This window comes from Synchiropus splendidus, chromosome 6 (assembly GCF_027744825.2).
Source record: "Synchiropus splendidus isolate RoL2022-P1 chromosome 6, RoL_Sspl_1.0, whole genome shotgun sequence".
NCBI classification, from domain to species: Eukaryota; Metazoa; Chordata; class Actinopteri; order Syngnathiformes; family Callionymidae; genus Synchiropus; species Synchiropus splendidus.
Window position 1 is genome coordinate 8,466,307 of NC_071339.1, and position 17,713 is coordinate 8,484,019.

Sequence of the window (17,713 nt, forward strand, 5' to 3'; positions counted from 1 at the left end):
ACTAGTGTTGAAAACAGGGTCCAGCATGGAGAGTCATGAAACAAACTGCAACATTCTGAACTTGAATCATGAAATCCTCACATCTATTATTTACATCAAAGCACTCAAAATGCACTGTTTTCCTCTGCGTGTCTGAAGTTCAGACACCACAGCCGGTCTAAAACGCCTGTGATTTCAACGGTTTGATGGGACGAGGACCAATATTTTGGCAGCATGGCACTCTTCAGCCTGTAAAAATCCATGAATTAGCCGCGTTGTTGTATGAGCCGCAGGGCACAGACCGTGACTAAAAATTCCAACCTATTGACAGCCCTACACTATGGGTTGGATTAAATTTCAACATCCCAAGAAAAGCGTCACAAACTATCACTTGCTTACAGAAGACGAACAACTTCAAGAGGCTAATGTGATGAAAAGATCACAGAAAAGATAGAGGAGTTATAGCTTGTGCTTGGCTCAGGTGAGACAAATGGTACCCCAAAACGGTTTGTAAATAAGTAATCAAAACCCCGATGCAGCAACTAAACAAACACACAGCGCACACGCATAGACAATTATATCACATGGTGTGAACAAAATCATCTTCAGCTGAATGTGGCAAAGACTAAAGAACTGGTGGGGGACTTGTGGAAGACCAAGGTACCTGTGACCCCAGTTGTCATTCAGGGGTCAGTGTTGACTCTGTGGAGGACTACAAATATCTAGAGGTAATCATAGATGAGAAACTCAACTGGAAGAACAACACTGGTGCCCTCTACAGGAGGCTCTGGCCTTTCCTATACTTTTTAAGGTGGCTGAGGTCCTTCAATATCTGCAGGACCATGGTCAGAATGGTCGGAGGAGAACGCTTCACAAAGTGAAGGACATCCTGGACTGTGTGTCCAACCCACTCCATAATGTCATGATCAAGCAGCGGCGTTCTTTCAGCACCAATCTGATGACACCACGATGCAGCACAGAGCATCACAGGAAATCTTTCCTACCTTTCGCCATCAGAGTGTCAGCTAGTGTCTCTGGACTTCTGTGCAATAACCCTTTCAGTGCAATGGCCTTCTAATGTGAATACAGGTTCTTAACCTTTTTGATCTCAGGGTGCAACCTTTCCACAGCAAATGGTCCCGGGGCACTTTCAAGGGATGGAACTGATTCACTGACTCTTTCTTTTGTGTGCATTAACCATATCTAATCTACTTACACATGAACAAACCCAAACCTTGTGAAATTTCATGAAACCATGTGATCATCGCAAAGATATTTATATGTCATCAAAAAGACCAACCAGCAGCAGAAACAGGCGCAAGTCATATTCATGAAATGTACTAAAGAAAAAAGAAGAAAAAAATATCCTTGATGCAAACTGTTGAGAAAATTGGAAAAACAGTACGTCATGAATACAATTAATTACGGTTAAAATAAATACAATAAAACAATTTCTAAATGTGAAATAAGATTTTTTTTCAAACTATAAACAAAAGAAGATATAAGTAAAGTGTAAATGATAGTATCACCATTAAATTTTGAAATTGATTTAAAAAAAACGCTTTCATGAACAGTTTTTACTGTTGGGGCACCATCATTTATTATTGTTATTTTTTCTTTCCAAGAACTTCTCCATAGTTGGTAACTATCACAAATACAGCTGTCAAGTCAATTCAATGACTCACCACTGCCATCACATGAGGCAAGTGGCTGAGTGTCTTTGTGACCCACAGGTGTAACACAAAAATCTTGAAGCGGCCCTCTAGGTGTCACTCACAGCCCGACCATGGCCCCATGGTTAAGAATCACTGGTCTAGATGGTTCTTTTTTAATCACACTTAGTGGTATATATTATTATGTCTTTATTTTTATATGTGAATAGACTGTAAATAGTAAAAATTCTATTTTGCATGTTTGTTTGAGTACCAACTATTTCTGTTTTTTCATTACTCTTTGAGCAGGAGTTACAAAAAGCAATATCCCCCTGGATAAATAAAGTGATTCTGATTCTATCCTTGCGGGGACATTGTGAGGTTTCTCATTGCCATAATGCTTTCCCCAGCCTCTCACTCTAAACCTAACCATCCAAAACACAAGGACTGCGAACCTAACTGAAATCCGATTATAATCATCCAGTTATTTTGAAGTTTTATTGAGGTTTAACCTTCCAGCCAAATGTCCCTACAGAGTCAATGAGTCCTCACATGAATAGTGTTGTGTCAAGGATTGGTCTCCCAGAATAGTATAAACTAGCCCCCCCACACACAAAGTCTGAGCCTCACTAATGAAATCTGTCCATGAGTGGCGTACCCCCATCACCAGTAACAGCCGAGTGACGACTGCCTCATCTGCAAGCAAGACATGCTCGCAGCGTAATGCACACAAAATGCTATAATTTAGAAACATCAGGGAGGCAGACTGCCAGACTTTGCTACACTGAAGCAGCTATCTGTATTCAGCAATCTTGCAAGCCTTTAGCTTTCCACCCCAGCCAAGTGGTTGTTATGCACAAGTGGAAAAGAAAGAAAGTCGTGACCAGAAAAGGTAAGGATTTAAACAATGCTGCACCTTTCGCAGTAAGAAACAAGAGGAGTACAAACAGACATGCATCACTGCAACTTTGTGAAAACAATAGCCAATGTGTTGAGGACTATCACCGGTGCTGTTTTGGTTTGAATGACTCTAATGTGCCAACAAGAGTCCAGCTCCCAATGTCAACATTCACTGCAGCCATAAGAGGGCACTGTAGCTTTGCTAGCTCATGATCATGACACGGCTTATTATATACATGTGTTTTTCATTTCCATGGTCGTCCAAACTGAAATATCAAGGAGAGGAGCCTGTGGCGTGAAAGGGCGTTCTGTCACCTCATGCACTGCTCATCTCCTATATCGGAAGCGCATCCAGCGCACGATGAATTGTGTGGAACAGCGAAAGCCTCCGTGTGTTCCAGCGGGAATAAATCCATCAATAACCTCTACGGAAACAACAGAATAAACCCCACTGACATCAACAATTGAAGGAGACGTTTGTCAAAATGTTTCTGGCAAATAAGCGATTGCCCACCAGAGTGTGGAGGGGAAGCCAAAGAGAACAATGGTAACATGTCTACCCATCGATCCTGGCATATCTTTGCTTTCTCCCTCACAATTTATTCATACCAATAAGCAGCAGCAAGTCACAGAGCTCAAGGAGAGACTCCGGAATCATTTTTCAATGCAAATGATAAAGCCTGGGGCAGAGCAGAGCCTGAAGTAGATGCTGCCTGAATGCAAATCCCACAATCCCATCTGTTTCTATTCCCTTCAGCAGACGCCACAGGTATCATCAGCTGCCATAGTTTACCTCACCGTTGCCCCCTGGACTGCTCTGGGCACCGCGGTTCTTTACAGTATTGTGCTGACCATACTGATGGAGCTGCAAATCTCCTCTAAGAACACACACACACTGAAGTGCAAACGTTGTGTTTGAAGGTGCCAACTTTTCCTTTCGCAGCACTTACAGCTGAATTAAGCTCAGCAAGGTGAAGAGGTCTTCCACAGTGGAGAATAGATATGTTCAATAAAGTAATGCAAAAGGGTATAAAGTCCAACTTCACAAAAAGGAAAGTCAGACTCTGGGTTTGGATGCCGCGTCGCCTCGGCAACCATTGTGATGCTGGGACAGGTTAATGAAATGATTAATCACGAGGCAGAAAGAGGAGTCAGCAATGAATGTTGGGAGTAAATAAAGACAGAAATACTGAGGTGGCTTCTCTGCTCACTCCACAGCCTGCACTCACCTGATTCTGTTGAGCAAATAAAAGACCCTAAAGAGGCTTTCAAACACTTCCATGACTAAGTTTGTTCAAGACACTGTAGGTCAAAGCATTCAGGGATCCATAGGATTATTTGGTTTCACTTTGATACACAGGTAAAGGGAATGGATCAGTAGCACAACTGCTTGCTGCTGAAACAAACATTTTGCCCGGAGATGTTTTTAGTTTGTCTCTAACACAATTAATATGTTTTTCAGTATTTGGTGATGGTGTTTTTTTAAATAGCACATGACTGATCAAGAACGTCAAGACAGCTTTTTGCTAACTATACTTTTTTTTTATTGATGTTCATCACAAATAAGCAGGAACGTCCAGACCCTGAGGAGCACCAGCGGTCAAGGTTTTCCACCACAACAGTGTTTTAGAGTGGCTGCATGTGGTGCAAGTTTTTTGTTTGTTTTGTTTTTTTTCCTTCAGAATAGCATCACATTTTCTTACTCCAGCAGGAGGTGCCCTCAGCAAACTGATCAATGGCTGTTTTTGACACAGTTTGGGGGACTTCCACTGACATCATGATGTAAAAATAGAAAGAGTTGTGAAATATCCAGTAATATTAGCAAGTGAGCCAGATGCATTAGCTTGGTGTTCACTTGAGAGCCCAGAGGTTGAGGATTCAATACTGCGCGGAGACAGCCATTTTTCTAAAGACTGAGAAGTAATATGTGTTATGTTCACACAACATTTTGGGAAATTTGTTGTATGTTTTGTTTTATCAAATATAAGATTTTTTTCATGACAATATTTAATATCTAAATTTCTGGCCAGAATCAATGTGTTCACCACATTATGACGACATGAGTGGTCCCTGGCAAACGTTTGGGAAGCGGAGCTCAAGCGCAATGAAACACACAAGTTTAATACTTGTGACAAGCTTTTATTTTTAAACACCAACTACTGCCAAATGGGATACCAAGGACTTGCTGCTGGAGTCACGTAGAGGACGCTTGCATTGGGCAGCCACTCTACGGTGCCACTTTGCGAGCGCACCACTACATTCATAATATATAGAAAAGCCAGACAAATGGAAAATGCGGCCTGTCAAAAGCCTCTTTCGCCAGAGTTTTACACCGGTTACAAGAGAAGTGGCAACCCTGCGCTAACATGTTTGGATTGTAGATACTGGAATACCACCATCCTTCATCATATTTATCATCTCCTCTCCCTCCCTTGGGCAAATCCGACAACTACTTGGTCCTCCTCAAGCCTGTACATCTACCATTGGTAAAGAGGCAGCCAGTGAAGAGATGGTCTGCAGAAGGAGCTAAACCACTACAGGCCGGTGCCGCTGACATCTTATCTGATGAAGACTCTGGAGAGACTCATCCTCGCCCACCTGGGCACAATGGTGAGCTCCTTCACGCACCCGTTGAAAGTACACGCTGAAAGTATGGTGAGGATTTAAGTACCCCGTTAGATGATTTTTGTGCGTGAAACAGCATTTGTCAAACTCGAGGCTCAGGTGCCAAATCCAGCCTGGCAAGTCTTTCTGTGACCCACAAATGGTAATTTAGAGCTGTAAATCCTCCTCCTCCACACATCCCGCTCTCACCTGAAGATGACTGGGAGCACTGTGAGGATTATGTTCTTTGGTTTCTCCAGTGCTGTCAGCACCATCCCGCCCACTCATGCTGGTGTGGTCCACCACCTCACTGGCTGGGTATTGGACTACCGCTGACCAATAGACCCCAGTAAGTGTTTCTGCCCAGTGCTGTCAGGTAGTACAACAGTAAAGTCTGATAGATGTCCATTGTTCATTGTCGATCATTGTTTATTCATTATCTATCCATTGATACGATTTATTATCTACATAACATATCATTATTTATGTATTGTCTATTTACTTATCTTTACTTATATTGTATGTATTTTGTCATGACATTTGTTTATATATTACGGGAAGTTATTTGTCCTCCGTTGTTTGACAGTTTGTCGACATCTTTGATGTTTGCTGTGTACCTTTAATGGATTTGAGATGTGTCACTGTCTTCATTGTCATTGGCTGCTGACATGTTGAATTCCCCCACTGTGGCACTAATAAAGGCCATTCAATCTAATACTAAGCCTAAACCATCACGCATTTGCCACACAGCAAAACTATTGTGCTGACCACAACACACAGCAAGTAGTTGAGTCCAGTTGATAATGATGTTGTTAAAGCAGAATAGACATACTACGTGCTGGTCAGCCCTTGAAAGACCAGCCCTGTTTTGTCCCTTCAACTCAGTCAAGGACGCTCAGCTGAATTGATTGATGGCATCTTGACTGTCTGTGTTCTTAGTTAGGACGTCTACCTTATAAATTGTCCCAGTTACATTCAAGCCATCTGTCACAGAGAAAGTCTTTTACCCCCAATCAGCTCAAGGACTTCACTTCTGTCACAGACATGGATCAGCAATCTTCCCCCGCCATGTTTGAGGCTTGAAAACGTTGACAGCATGAAAAATCAATATATCTCATGCTGTTAACACTAAGCTGCAGCCTTGAGGGAAAGAGATATTTTTGAGAGAAGTCAGGTTGGCAATTCATAATGTTTTCATGAACAAATATCAGGGAGACGTGACATTAGGCAGATTTTCCTTGTATATAAATGCCCAATAATAACAAGGAAAATAAGTGCTCCACCTGGTTTTACCGGCTGGTGCAGCTCTGAAAACAAATGTTGGACGGCAATTCTGTTAGTAGACAAAACAAAATCATATCAAAATGCCATGAAGCAGCAATTTTCTTGGGCAAACTGTTCGTGATTGTCGTTCCACTGCTGCCAACAGCTGCACAGCAGGTTTTCAAATTACATTTTCCACAACGTGAGCATCAAAATTATTTTTCTGTTTAATCATTAGGAAGAAGTTATTTGAGGGAAATCTGGGTAATGGCCTGCAACCAAGAAAGCAACTTTGAAATTGAAAGCTTTCTCTAGCCTGATGTACAGACGAGTACTGAGCTTTCTTCAGTACATAGTGAAATTGACAACCAAGGGTCAAGGATGTAGGGACATTCAAGCTTTTTTATAACTCTGCTTCTTTTTAATTTTCTTTTAACCGGATTATATATTTCTTCCTTGTTTTTTTAAAATATTTTTTATGTATATATATATATATATATATATATATATATATATATATATATATATATAATTTTTTATATATATTATTTTTTATATTATTTTTTATTTTTTTATTTTTTTTTATATTTATTGTCATTTATTTTAATATTATTTTCTTCACATCATTATGCTTATATGCTGGAGCCCATAGGATGAGATGCAAGTTCAGTAAATGCTGTGAATCCCCATAGAACCACTGGAGTGTTTGACTGATGCGTAGAACTCTATCATCCCAGCATTTATTCAAACAGATTTCTACTCCTCTCTAGCATCATTATGTATCGCTCTTTTCATTTCTCTTCACCATCACTCTCGATTTGTCACGAGCAGCCGTCGCCGCGGCGCCATCTGCCACGGAAATCTTCCGCAAACAAACGCAGCGCTGCATCTGTTGTTTCACAGCCACTGGTGTGTGTTTGGGTAAATCAGAGTGTGGCTTCGTGGCAAACACAGAACGACAGAGCACTCGGCGTGATGGGAAGCGAATTTTTCGTCACACGTCAGCAGTCATTTTTCCCGACTGAGAAGGAAATCAAGAAGCAACTTACCGGCTGGATGAGTCGTTAACGAGAACATCTGTCAAAATGAGAAGAAGACCAACTGTGAGACGACTGACAGCAACGCAAATTAAAGACATTTTTAAATATGACAGGCCTTGTTTAAGCTTGTTCAACACCAGTGAAGCTCACCGGGGAGGAAGAACTTCTGAGAGAGGCACAAGAGTGAGGGTGAACCTTTTTTATAATGACTCTTCGCACATGAAAAACATTCAAACATTTCAAACCTTATCTCCTTCCAGGAGACAGATGCTACTGTAACACTTCCTTATGCGTTACAGCGACCTAGGCAAGCTAGCTCGATAGCTGGCTCTTTGCTGGCTAATAGTGATGAGACGTTGTCCTAGTTTTTAGAGGCCACTAGATGGCACTCTTGGTTTAGACATTATGTTAGGCTTAATAAGTTGTTGAAGTACAGTGCGATTTGCTGCCCTCTGAAAATCAGAACACTGTTTCACGAAACCTCATCAACCTTTCAACACTGTGACATGAAACCTCATCTACCTGTCACAAACTAGGGATGAAAAATTGCTGATGTGGGAGCCGATCCTGGCATTTCAAGTCTCGCTCATCATAATGATAATATGGCAGCAGCTCACAGTAGATAGAGCGTTGCTGCAGCGGAGTTTTCAATTTCCACCCAAAGCTGAGCGGATCACTAGTTTGTCGCTGACTTGAATGAATGGACGTCTGCAGCAACTGCACGTGTGTGTTGAGGGAAGTGCTTATGAAAAATAAAATAATACACGACAAGTTAAGATGAGAGTATAATCACGTGAAACGCTGAACCAACAAGCTTAGATCACGTGCTACTGCACTATCCCACTCAGATCCGTGAATCCTCCTGAGTTTCCTCATGCTTCGCCTGGCTCTGTGTTCGTCTTGCAGCAGAGAATGATCGTGTTATAAATCAGATGTCTACCACTCAGATAGACACCCGGGTGGATCACAACTGTTGAGAGTTTCTTGTGTCAAAAGTCCAATCAAAACCATGACTGTGAACAATAGTCGTCCGCAGTCGTCCAGCCGTGCTTTGGTTTAATACAATGCAGAGCTACAGTACATGCTGGAATTTCACATTTGCTGTCACAGTAAAATGCAAATAACGTCAAAACATACAGTTTTATTGTGAAATGTTCCCACTTTTCTTGGGTTCATTTCTTTTGAGTTTGTTCCTCTCCACTCCAAGTTGTGGTGCTGCACGTTGCACCACAAGAAATAGAATCCTTGTCGATTTGAAGCAGTGCAGCAGTGGTGAAGTAGTAGTAGTTTGGTAAACACGTTGTTTCAATAAATATCAAGTTTGTAATTCCATAATAGGTCATTTTTGCCTTTTAATTTAAAGCTTGACCAGTTTCTTACAACATGGAAAGATGGTTAATACTGAAACACTGGTATCGGATCGGCACCACAGTCGGATCGGTGCTATTAGCAACTAGCTATTATTCAATCTTATTTAGATCTCTCTCTCTCTCTCTCGCTTTCTCTCGCTCTCTCTCTCTCTGTCTCTCCTGCATAGAGACTGACACATGAAACAAATTCTGCAATGTTCTGAACTTCAATCATGAAATCCTCACATCTTTTATTTACATTAAAGCGCTCAAAATGCGTTCTTTTCAGGTTGCACAAACAAAAGCCTCATTGTTAGCTGGATTTCACGGTGCCATGTACGTGATAGTCATGTTCCTCAGCAGATCCAACACAGAGTTCCAGTGCGAAGCATGGGCTGTTTTCTCTTTGAGTCAATTTGTAACAGAGAACCCTCCCTTCTCTCCGCTGTAATGACCTCACAATTATGTAACAGAACCTCACTAAACGCCATTGTCCGCACCCAGAACTCCCTTCGTAACTCTCAGTCCACTTGAAAAGAAGAAGACAAAAGAAGAAGACGGGCCATTCACCCATTAAACTGAGTCTCTCACCTGCTGTGACATTAGAAGTTACATCCTTATCGGGATTCCCCTCCTTTCCAGCGGGAGTAGAACATCTGACCATCTGCTGAGAGTCGCACTGGACTTCCGTTTGTGATTTATTCTCCAACAACTTGCTGACTTCCTCTTTTGACAGCTGCTCAGAGTCACAGACTATCCCGACACCCGGAAGTTTCTCCTCGTCAGAGCTGTCATCGAACTGAAACTCTTCGCCATGCTCCTCATCTTCCTCCTCTTCATCGTCCTTTGGCGGTTGCTGGGACACTGCAGTGGACATGGTTCTGAAACAGAGCACAGGACTATAGTTTACTGCCCTTCTTATCGATTTACGGTAGATGTCACTGACATCATTCCAAACTCTAATCAGGATTTTATAGCCAATAATACATTTGACAAAAAAAAAACTGCCAGCAAAAGTTTAAAAACTTTAAAAACCATGTTATATTAAAACATTTGGATGGAACAAAATCAAAGCTAGGTAAGAAAGCAACTCAATGTTATGAGCTATGGACGGGTCAACGCATCAGCATAGATCTATATTGTATAGAAAGAATGAGAGAATCCATGAAAATAAATACATTGTAAAACTGAGTTTACTTTACGCACAATGCATTTTTAATTCCATCATCCTCTGCTCCACATTGCTCGGAGCTGTTTGTATGCGTGTATCTCGATCCATCTGGACTCAAAATCTCTGTGGCCTGTAGTGAAAATATTTTGCTGCAAACACAGAGAACGGCGAAAGATAAAATAAAAGAGCTACCTTCATCTAAGAATCATGGGAGGGAACACTGTGGTCCTTAAGTCACGGGGCCCTGCTAAAACATTTGGGATGCTAGTGACCAACACTTCAAGAGGGACTCACTCAGACGTGTGTGATTGAGTGAGGCCATGATATTTTAGCTTTTCCCATTCATGTGTGAATTACTTTTCATGTTAATTTATGACGTGATATGGAAGCTCAAGTCATTGAAGACTAGTACAGGTCACAGGAGTAATGACTGTAAAAAAAAAAAGGGAGTCCTTACTTAGGCGCAATGTCACCACATACAAATAAAAATATGGAAGACACACTTGTAGACTGTTTATTGATGACAACAGGTCGGTGACAGCTGCCACAGAGATAACAGTTATTAACATAGCTACTGACTGCAACAACTTATGGAGTGTGTGAAACCTGTCTAAGAATCAGAGATGTGAGCAGCTGTTGGAGCTCTAAAATCTTGACATATGGAGGTGACACAGAGTCTGTTAGCTAAATGGAAGAGTCTCAAGAAGCTTAACAGCAGATTAATTAAGATTCCTCAGAGCCAGAGACGGTGAGGCATCTCAGACACTCGTGCTCCGTCACTGGAGGCAGGTAAAGCAGCAGTCAGAGAATAACCAGGGAGACGTATTTGCAAACAGACTGCGCTGTTCTGCAGTGATTTGAATGAGGTATGAAGCCATGAAGGTGGTTGAAGTATGAGAGAACAACGTTTTGTCAGAGCTTACTGTTTAGCCACGACACACAAGCCATGGAGGCAAACTTTTGTGTTGTTATCTGCTAACTCCTGACAGCTTGCTTCTGACAGGTTTGTTTGTGCTATGAGGCTTAGAACTTCAGAGCTTTTCTTTTCATCATCTTTGTAATTTGTTTACTTCAGAGCCCTGACTATTTCTCACATTCAAAGCTAGAATCAACAAACTACAATAAAGCATTTATTTAGTCCTTAGAAGTAATAATTCCATTATATTGAAGTGTATGGTATAAGAAGGAGTCTGTGTCATGGTAAGGCGGAAAAAGTGATTTGAAGTGCCAGTGGAAAAAAGTAGTAGATGTAGTTGTATCAGTAGTACATGTAGTGCTTTTCAACCTTTTTTAAGGAACGGCAGACTTTGTTCACTGAAAAAATCCAGAGGCTCACCACCAAAGGAACATCGGCCAAAGTGTGCCAAGTTGAAAGTCCTGCAGTAGCTTCATAACAACAATGAGTACTTATCTCTTCACGTATTGGAGCATATTTATTTGGTTGTGCTCTTCGTTTTCTACGGAGCCCTGGAAGTGATATGCATGTGTTTATTTTTTTTGGATGTGGCATGCATGACTTTATTTTTTTTATCCCGAGATAACAGTTATCTCGAGATCATTTTTATCTCGAGATAACTGTTATCTCAAGAAACGATTACTTCCTCTAACCGCTATGTCTCCCATGGCTGCGTAACTGTTCGTCAACGTTGTCATTCACTGTCTGCAAGTCAGAATATTGCCGACGGCAAAGTCTGTGCGCTTTTAACACTCTGATCAAGTGCCTTCTACTCAAAATAATACCACATTTGGCATGCATGACATTATTTTTTTTCCTCCCGAGCTAACAGTTATAATATGTATCTCGGGATTAAAAAAAAAAATGAAGTCATACATGTCGCATCCAGCGACTCGTAATACGTATAACTTTGCCACATATGGTATTATTTTGAGTAGAAGGCACTTGATCAAATTGTTAAAAGCACACTGACTTGCATCGGAGACAGCATGCGCTGACGTTTACGATTGTATCTTGAGATAAAAATTGTCCATAAAGTTTTGAAGATAGCAGTTCATTCTTAGTGCTAACAGTCTTTGGCGTTGCAGGACCGATAAAGCAGACTCCATCGTTCTGTTGTAAAGGTGTGTGGTCAAGCTAGAGACACATCAGGTGAGTGTGTGTGGGAGTTATGGATAAGTCAACGCGTCAGCATAGATCTATAGTGTATAGAAAGAGCGTGACCGAATCAATGCTAGTAAATAGTCATACAAATAAAGAGTTTTTGGTTCACTAGCGAACTAGTAGACAAATATGTCTGCTATTTACGCAAGGCTGTTTTTGCTTTACTGGTTGCTCTAAGGGTTCTTGAGCCAAAGTTCTTGTGCACAAAAATGTCAAAGTGATGACCATATGGCTTTCCAAACAAGTGGAAGTGGTGGTAGCAACGGAGATCTCAATTAAGAGCTCAGCCTGGATGGCAGTAGTAACATCCTTTTTTTTTTTCTTAGAAATGGATGGCACTTCAATAATATCAAAATCATGACCCAGATTTGGTTTGGTTCATGTCTGCTTTAAGAGGCGTAAACTTCATCAGTACCACAAACACAGTTTCTCCAACTGACTGACTCTTTGGTGGGACGAACAAAGAGTCTTTTGTCAGGAGAAATCTGCAGCTCGCCCTCAAAAAAGCATTGTTGGAGTGTTCGTCACTGCACCAGCGCTTAGCTCACAGGTCATTTGGGCCGAGATTGGCTGGAACTAAATCGTAGTTCTGAGTCACTCTGAAAAAGGGTGAGTTGTGTCATTGTAGGAATTGTATGAAAGTTTTGCTTACAATACAAGAACTAAAATAAAAAATAAAAATGTATGTCACAGTCCGAGTCGTTGTTTCAAAAGGTACCAAAAGTGGGATGGTCATGCAAGTTAGTCTGAAGTGAATCTGAGTGTGTCTGAAGCACGGGGGACTCAAAACGGGTCCGGAAACCCGCAGCACCGGCCACGGTTGTAAATAAACAGGAGTCATCTTATTGACGATTGAATGTAATTTATGGTTGTATATGAAAACAACATTTTATTTGCTTTTTTTTGTATGCACAGAACAAAAACACAGTATTTATTCTTTCAAATTATGTATGGGTTGACTTCAGGTCTGTGACCCTCGTATCAGAACCGGTCCAAAACCAAAATTGCCTCTGAGAAAGGAAACATTTGCTTCAATAACTTTCCTTAATAACTGAAGATCTCTAACTATTATAGAAACGCTCGCTGTTCAAACACACTCACCTGATGTGTCTCATCAAATAGATGAAGACTTAAAGATCCCCTGAGCTTTCTTGAGGGGAGAAGAAGAGTGAGAACAGAAATCAAACCCACTCCTACACTCCCTGTCCCTGATCTACACAAGGAAGTTCTCCAGAAACCCTAAGAAGTTTTCCATCTGAGAATAAAGAGGGAGAGTAACAGACTTCTAATATGACACTTTAACATGCCGAGTCCTATTTTCTATTACAGATGAATATGTTCTCTAAAAGTTGCTGGGTCTTTTTTTGAACTACAACACTCAAAAGTTCTTATAAACACGTGCAATGTATATATACACATATACAGCCACAATAATGTCGCACTCATCTCGCTCCAGAAAAGAGGGGTTACTGTTAGGGTTCGCGGAGCGGGACCCAAATGCCTTAATGAAAAAAGACTCACGGAGTAGAAATGAACGATATTTAATCTCAACAAAAACTCCACAATAATCAATACCAGAGATCAAAACTACAAACAGAAGGCGTCACCGAACCGGGAGAAGAACACAACGGAGATAAGTCCAACAAAAAGCGTCACCGAACCGGGAGATGAACACAAACGGAAATCAGTCCAACCAAAACGTCACCGAACCGGGAGATCACGAATGAGGAATCTGAAAATACAAGATAATGTTGATCAGGGACAAATAGTAAGATCACAAACGCGGTTGTAAAAACGAGAATACGAGAATAACTAAGCTACAATCAGAATAAACAAGAAGTACACGGAGATCTGAATTAAACGAGGAATAAGACAAACCTAACTCAGGCACCAGGGAGACTAAACCAAGAGATTCGAAAATACAGAGCGAGCGGACAAAGGGAAGAAAACGCGGAAGCCAATTACCTAGCAACAAGTTGATTCGATCTGGCACTCACTGCTGGAACCAAGGTGCTTAAGAAGGGGAGGGATGATGATGTGTAGATTAGTTCCAGCTGAGTGCCGGCTCCAAAGTGAAGCTCCAAAAAATCAGAGGAGAAGGAGACGAAAAGAGGAAGTGGTGCAAAATAAAAGCGAATCATGACAGAACCCCCCCTTTAAGGAGCACCTCCAGGTGCCTTACCCGGTTTACTGGGGTTTAGTTGGTGAAAGTCATTGATGAGCTGACGGTCCAAAATGAGAGATGGAGAGATCCAGGACCTCTCCTCTGGGCCGTAACCCTCCCAGTCGACCAGATACTGGAATCCACGACCACGCCGTCTGATGTCGAGAATCTCTCTTACTTTGAAAGCGGGGTGGTCATCGATGATGAGGGGAGGAGGAGGAAGCTCGTTGGGAGGACTGAGGGAACTGGTGGTGACAGGTTTCAGGAGAGAGACATGAAAAGTGGGATGAACATGGAGAGAAGTGGGGAGCTTAAGGCGGACAGCAGTGGGATTAATTATCCTTTCGATTTCAAAAGGACCGATGAACCTGGGACTTAGCTTGCGGGTTTCGCCTGGAATGGGAAGATCTCTGGTGGAGAGCCACACCTTCTGACCTGGCTTGTATTCCGGAGCCGGGATACGGTGTCTGTCAGCCAGTCTGCGGTTTTGATCAGCAGTTCTTGAGAGGGCGGCTCTGGTGTGACTCCAAATGTTGTGGCATCGACGCAGATGGTGATCAATAGAAGGGACGGTGGCTTGTGCCTCTTGGTAGGAGAATAAAGGGGGTTGGTAGCCATAAGCCGCTTGGAAGGGTGACATCCCAGTAGCAGAGGAAGTCAGGGTATTGTGTGCGTATTCGACCCAGGAAAGGTGTAGTGACCAGGAAGCAGGGTGTTGAGAGGAAACGCATCGGAGAGCAGCCTCCAGGTCCTGATTTGTCCTCTCAGTCTGCCCATTAGACTGAGGGTGATAACCTGAGGTAAGACTGGCTGTAGCCCCAATGGCTTTACAGAAACTGCGCCAGACTTGAGAGGCAAATTGGGGACCACGGTCAGAAACAATATCGATAGGAATGCCGTGAAGTCTAAAAACCTGAGAAAACATGATCTCTGCCGTCTCCAGAGCCGAAGGAAGTTTAGGTAGGGAAACAAAGTGTGCCATCTTAGAGAAACGGTCAACAATGGTCATGATGGTCGTCATACCTGCAGAGGGTGGTAAGCCAGTTACAAAATCCACAGCGATATGCGACCAGGGACGACTAGGGATAGGTAGAGGTTGAAGCAACCCGGCAGGAGGTCTGTGGGAAGACTTGTTTCTGGAGCAGGTCGTACAAGCTTTGACAAAGTCCTTGACATCACGGCCAAGCCCTGGCCACCAGAAGCGCTGGCGAATAAGGTTGGTGGTGCGGGAAGAGCCAGGATGACAAGCCAACTTAGAGGAGTGACCCCATTCCAAAACCCGAGTGCGTACCTGCGCAGGGACAAACAAACAGTCCTTGGGTCCTTGACCTGAATCAGGGTCTTCTTTCTGGGCTTCCAGAACTGCCCCTTCGATGTCCCATGAAGCAGCCCTGATAAAACAAGAAGCAGGCAGTATATTGTCTGAATCTCCGTCACTGACGCAATCGTCATGAAGTCTGGAGAGAGCGTCTGGTTTGGTGTTTCGACTGCCAGGACGATAAGCGATGGAAAAATCAAACCTGCCCAGGAATAGAGCCCACCGAGCTTGACGAGCATTGAGGCGCTTAGCGGAACGAAGGTAAGTAAGATTCTTATGATCCGTCATGACCAGGAATGGAACCTTGGATCCCTCCAGCCAATGCCTCCATTCCTGAAGGGCAGAAACCACTGCCAATAGTTCCCTGTTGCCAATGTCATAATTGCATTCGGCCGGAGTTAGCTTCCTAGAGTAGAATGCACATGGGTGAACCTTACGATCCGAGGGATCCCGTTGTGAGAGAACAGCTCCAATGCCAGAGTCTGATGCATCCACCTCCACCAGGAACTGAAGAGAAGGGTTGGGATGGCGAAGGATCGGAGCTGTGGAGAACAGGTGGAGTAGTTCTTTGAAGGCAGAATCTGCCTCAGGTGTCCATTGGAAGGACTTCTTTGTAGACGTCAGAAGGGTGAGAGGAGCAGCCACCTTGCTGAAACCTCGGATGAATCGTCGGTAGAAGTTAGCAAAACCCAAAAACTGTTGCAACTGTCTGCGTGTGGAGGGAACTCTCCAATTGAGCACAGCTTGAATCTTAGCAGGATCAGGTTGTAGTTGACCTTGACCGAGAATAAAACCAAGGAAGGTGATGCGCTCCAGATGAAATTCACATTTCTCAGCCTTACAATAAAGTCTGTTCTCGAGCAGTCTTTGTAGCACCAGTCGTACATGTTGCTGGTGTTCTTCAAGAGTTCTTGAGAAAATAAGAATGTCGTCAAGGTAAACAAACACGAAGAGATTGATCATATCCCGGAGAACATCATTAATTAAAGATTGAAAGACTGCAGGAGCATTAGTAAGTCCGAAAGGCATGACAAGGTATTCAAAATGACCGATGGGGGTCTTGAAAGCGGTCTTCCACTCGTCCCCCTCCCGGACTCGTACAAGGTGATAAGCATTTCTGAGATCCAGCTTGGAGAAAATAGTAGCCTGATTTAGGGGTTCAAAAGAAGGGTCCATTAGAGGAAGGGGATAACGATTCTTAATCGTTATGTTGTTAAGGCCTCTAAAATCAACGCACGGTCTGAGAGTTCCATCCTTCTTAGAGACAAAGAAGAATCCTGCCCCAAGAGGTGAGGAAGAAGGCCGGATGAGGCCGGCTGCAAGAGAGTTATTAATGTAATCCTCTAGTGCCTCCCTCTCAGGACGGGAAACATTATACAGCCGACTAGAAGGAAGTGGGGAGCCCGGAATTAAGTCTATAGCACAATCGTATGGTCTATGAGGGGGAAGAGAAAGAGCCTTGTCCTTGTTAAAAACTTCACTTAGGTCGTGATAGCAAGAAGGAACAGTCGACAGGTCAGAAGGAGCAAGAGTGGGAGTAGGACTGCAACGGAGAGAGAAAGGAGCTGAACGGAGACAATGGGCATGACAATGAGTGCTCCACCCAGAGATCCTAGTATTGGACCAGTCAATGTGAGGATTGTGGAGCGTGAGCCAAGGAAGACCAAGAACAATAGGAGAAGAAGCGGAAGTAACTAGAAAAGAAATAGCTTCTGTGTGGTTACCAGATATGGTTAGTTGAATTGGAGCAGTGCGGTGAGTGACTTGAGGAAGGGCGCTGCCGTCTATCGCACAGAGAAAGCGAGGTGAGTCCAACCTAATGAAAGGAATGGAAAGGGACTGAGCAAAAACCGAGTCAATGAAATTGTCATCTGCCCCTGAATCAATTAACAATTCTACCGGAGAAACTACATCATTAAAACGTAGTGTGGCAGGTAACAGGATACGATTCAATTTAGCAGGAGGAGGAGTATCTTTACTGACCTGGGTACGAGTCACAGGAGGAGAACGAGAGCTCTTAGGACATACAGGACATGTCCTAATGAGGTGACCAGCAACACCACAGTATAAGCAAAGTCCATGAGTGAGCCGGTACTGCCGTTCCTCAGGTGAGAGACGAGCTCTCCCCACCTGCATGGGTTCCACAGAGTCATA

The 17,713-nt window shown here is 42.9% G+C and overlaps 1 protein-coding gene across 2 annotated transcripts in view; it reads right to left on the reverse strand.

Annotated features, from left to right (window-relative positions):
* The window catches only part of arhgef10la (Rho guanine nucleotide exchange factor (GEF) 10-like a), a 149,304-nt gene that overhangs the window by 123,050 nt on the left and 8,541 nt on the right, over positions 1-17,713 (reverse strand). For both annotated transcript variants that reach the window (XM_053869071.1, XM_053869070.1), the window contains exons 2-3: positions 9,379-9,668; positions 7,448-7,475 (exon numbers count right to left, since the gene is read on the reverse strand). In XM_053869071.1, coding sequence (XP_053725046.1) covers positions 7,448-7,475; positions 9,379-9,664 — 314 coding nt within the window. In that variant the 5' untranslated portion in view covers positions 9,665-9,668. The remainder of the gene's footprint in view (positions 1-7,447; positions 7,476-9,378; positions 9,669-17,713) is intronic.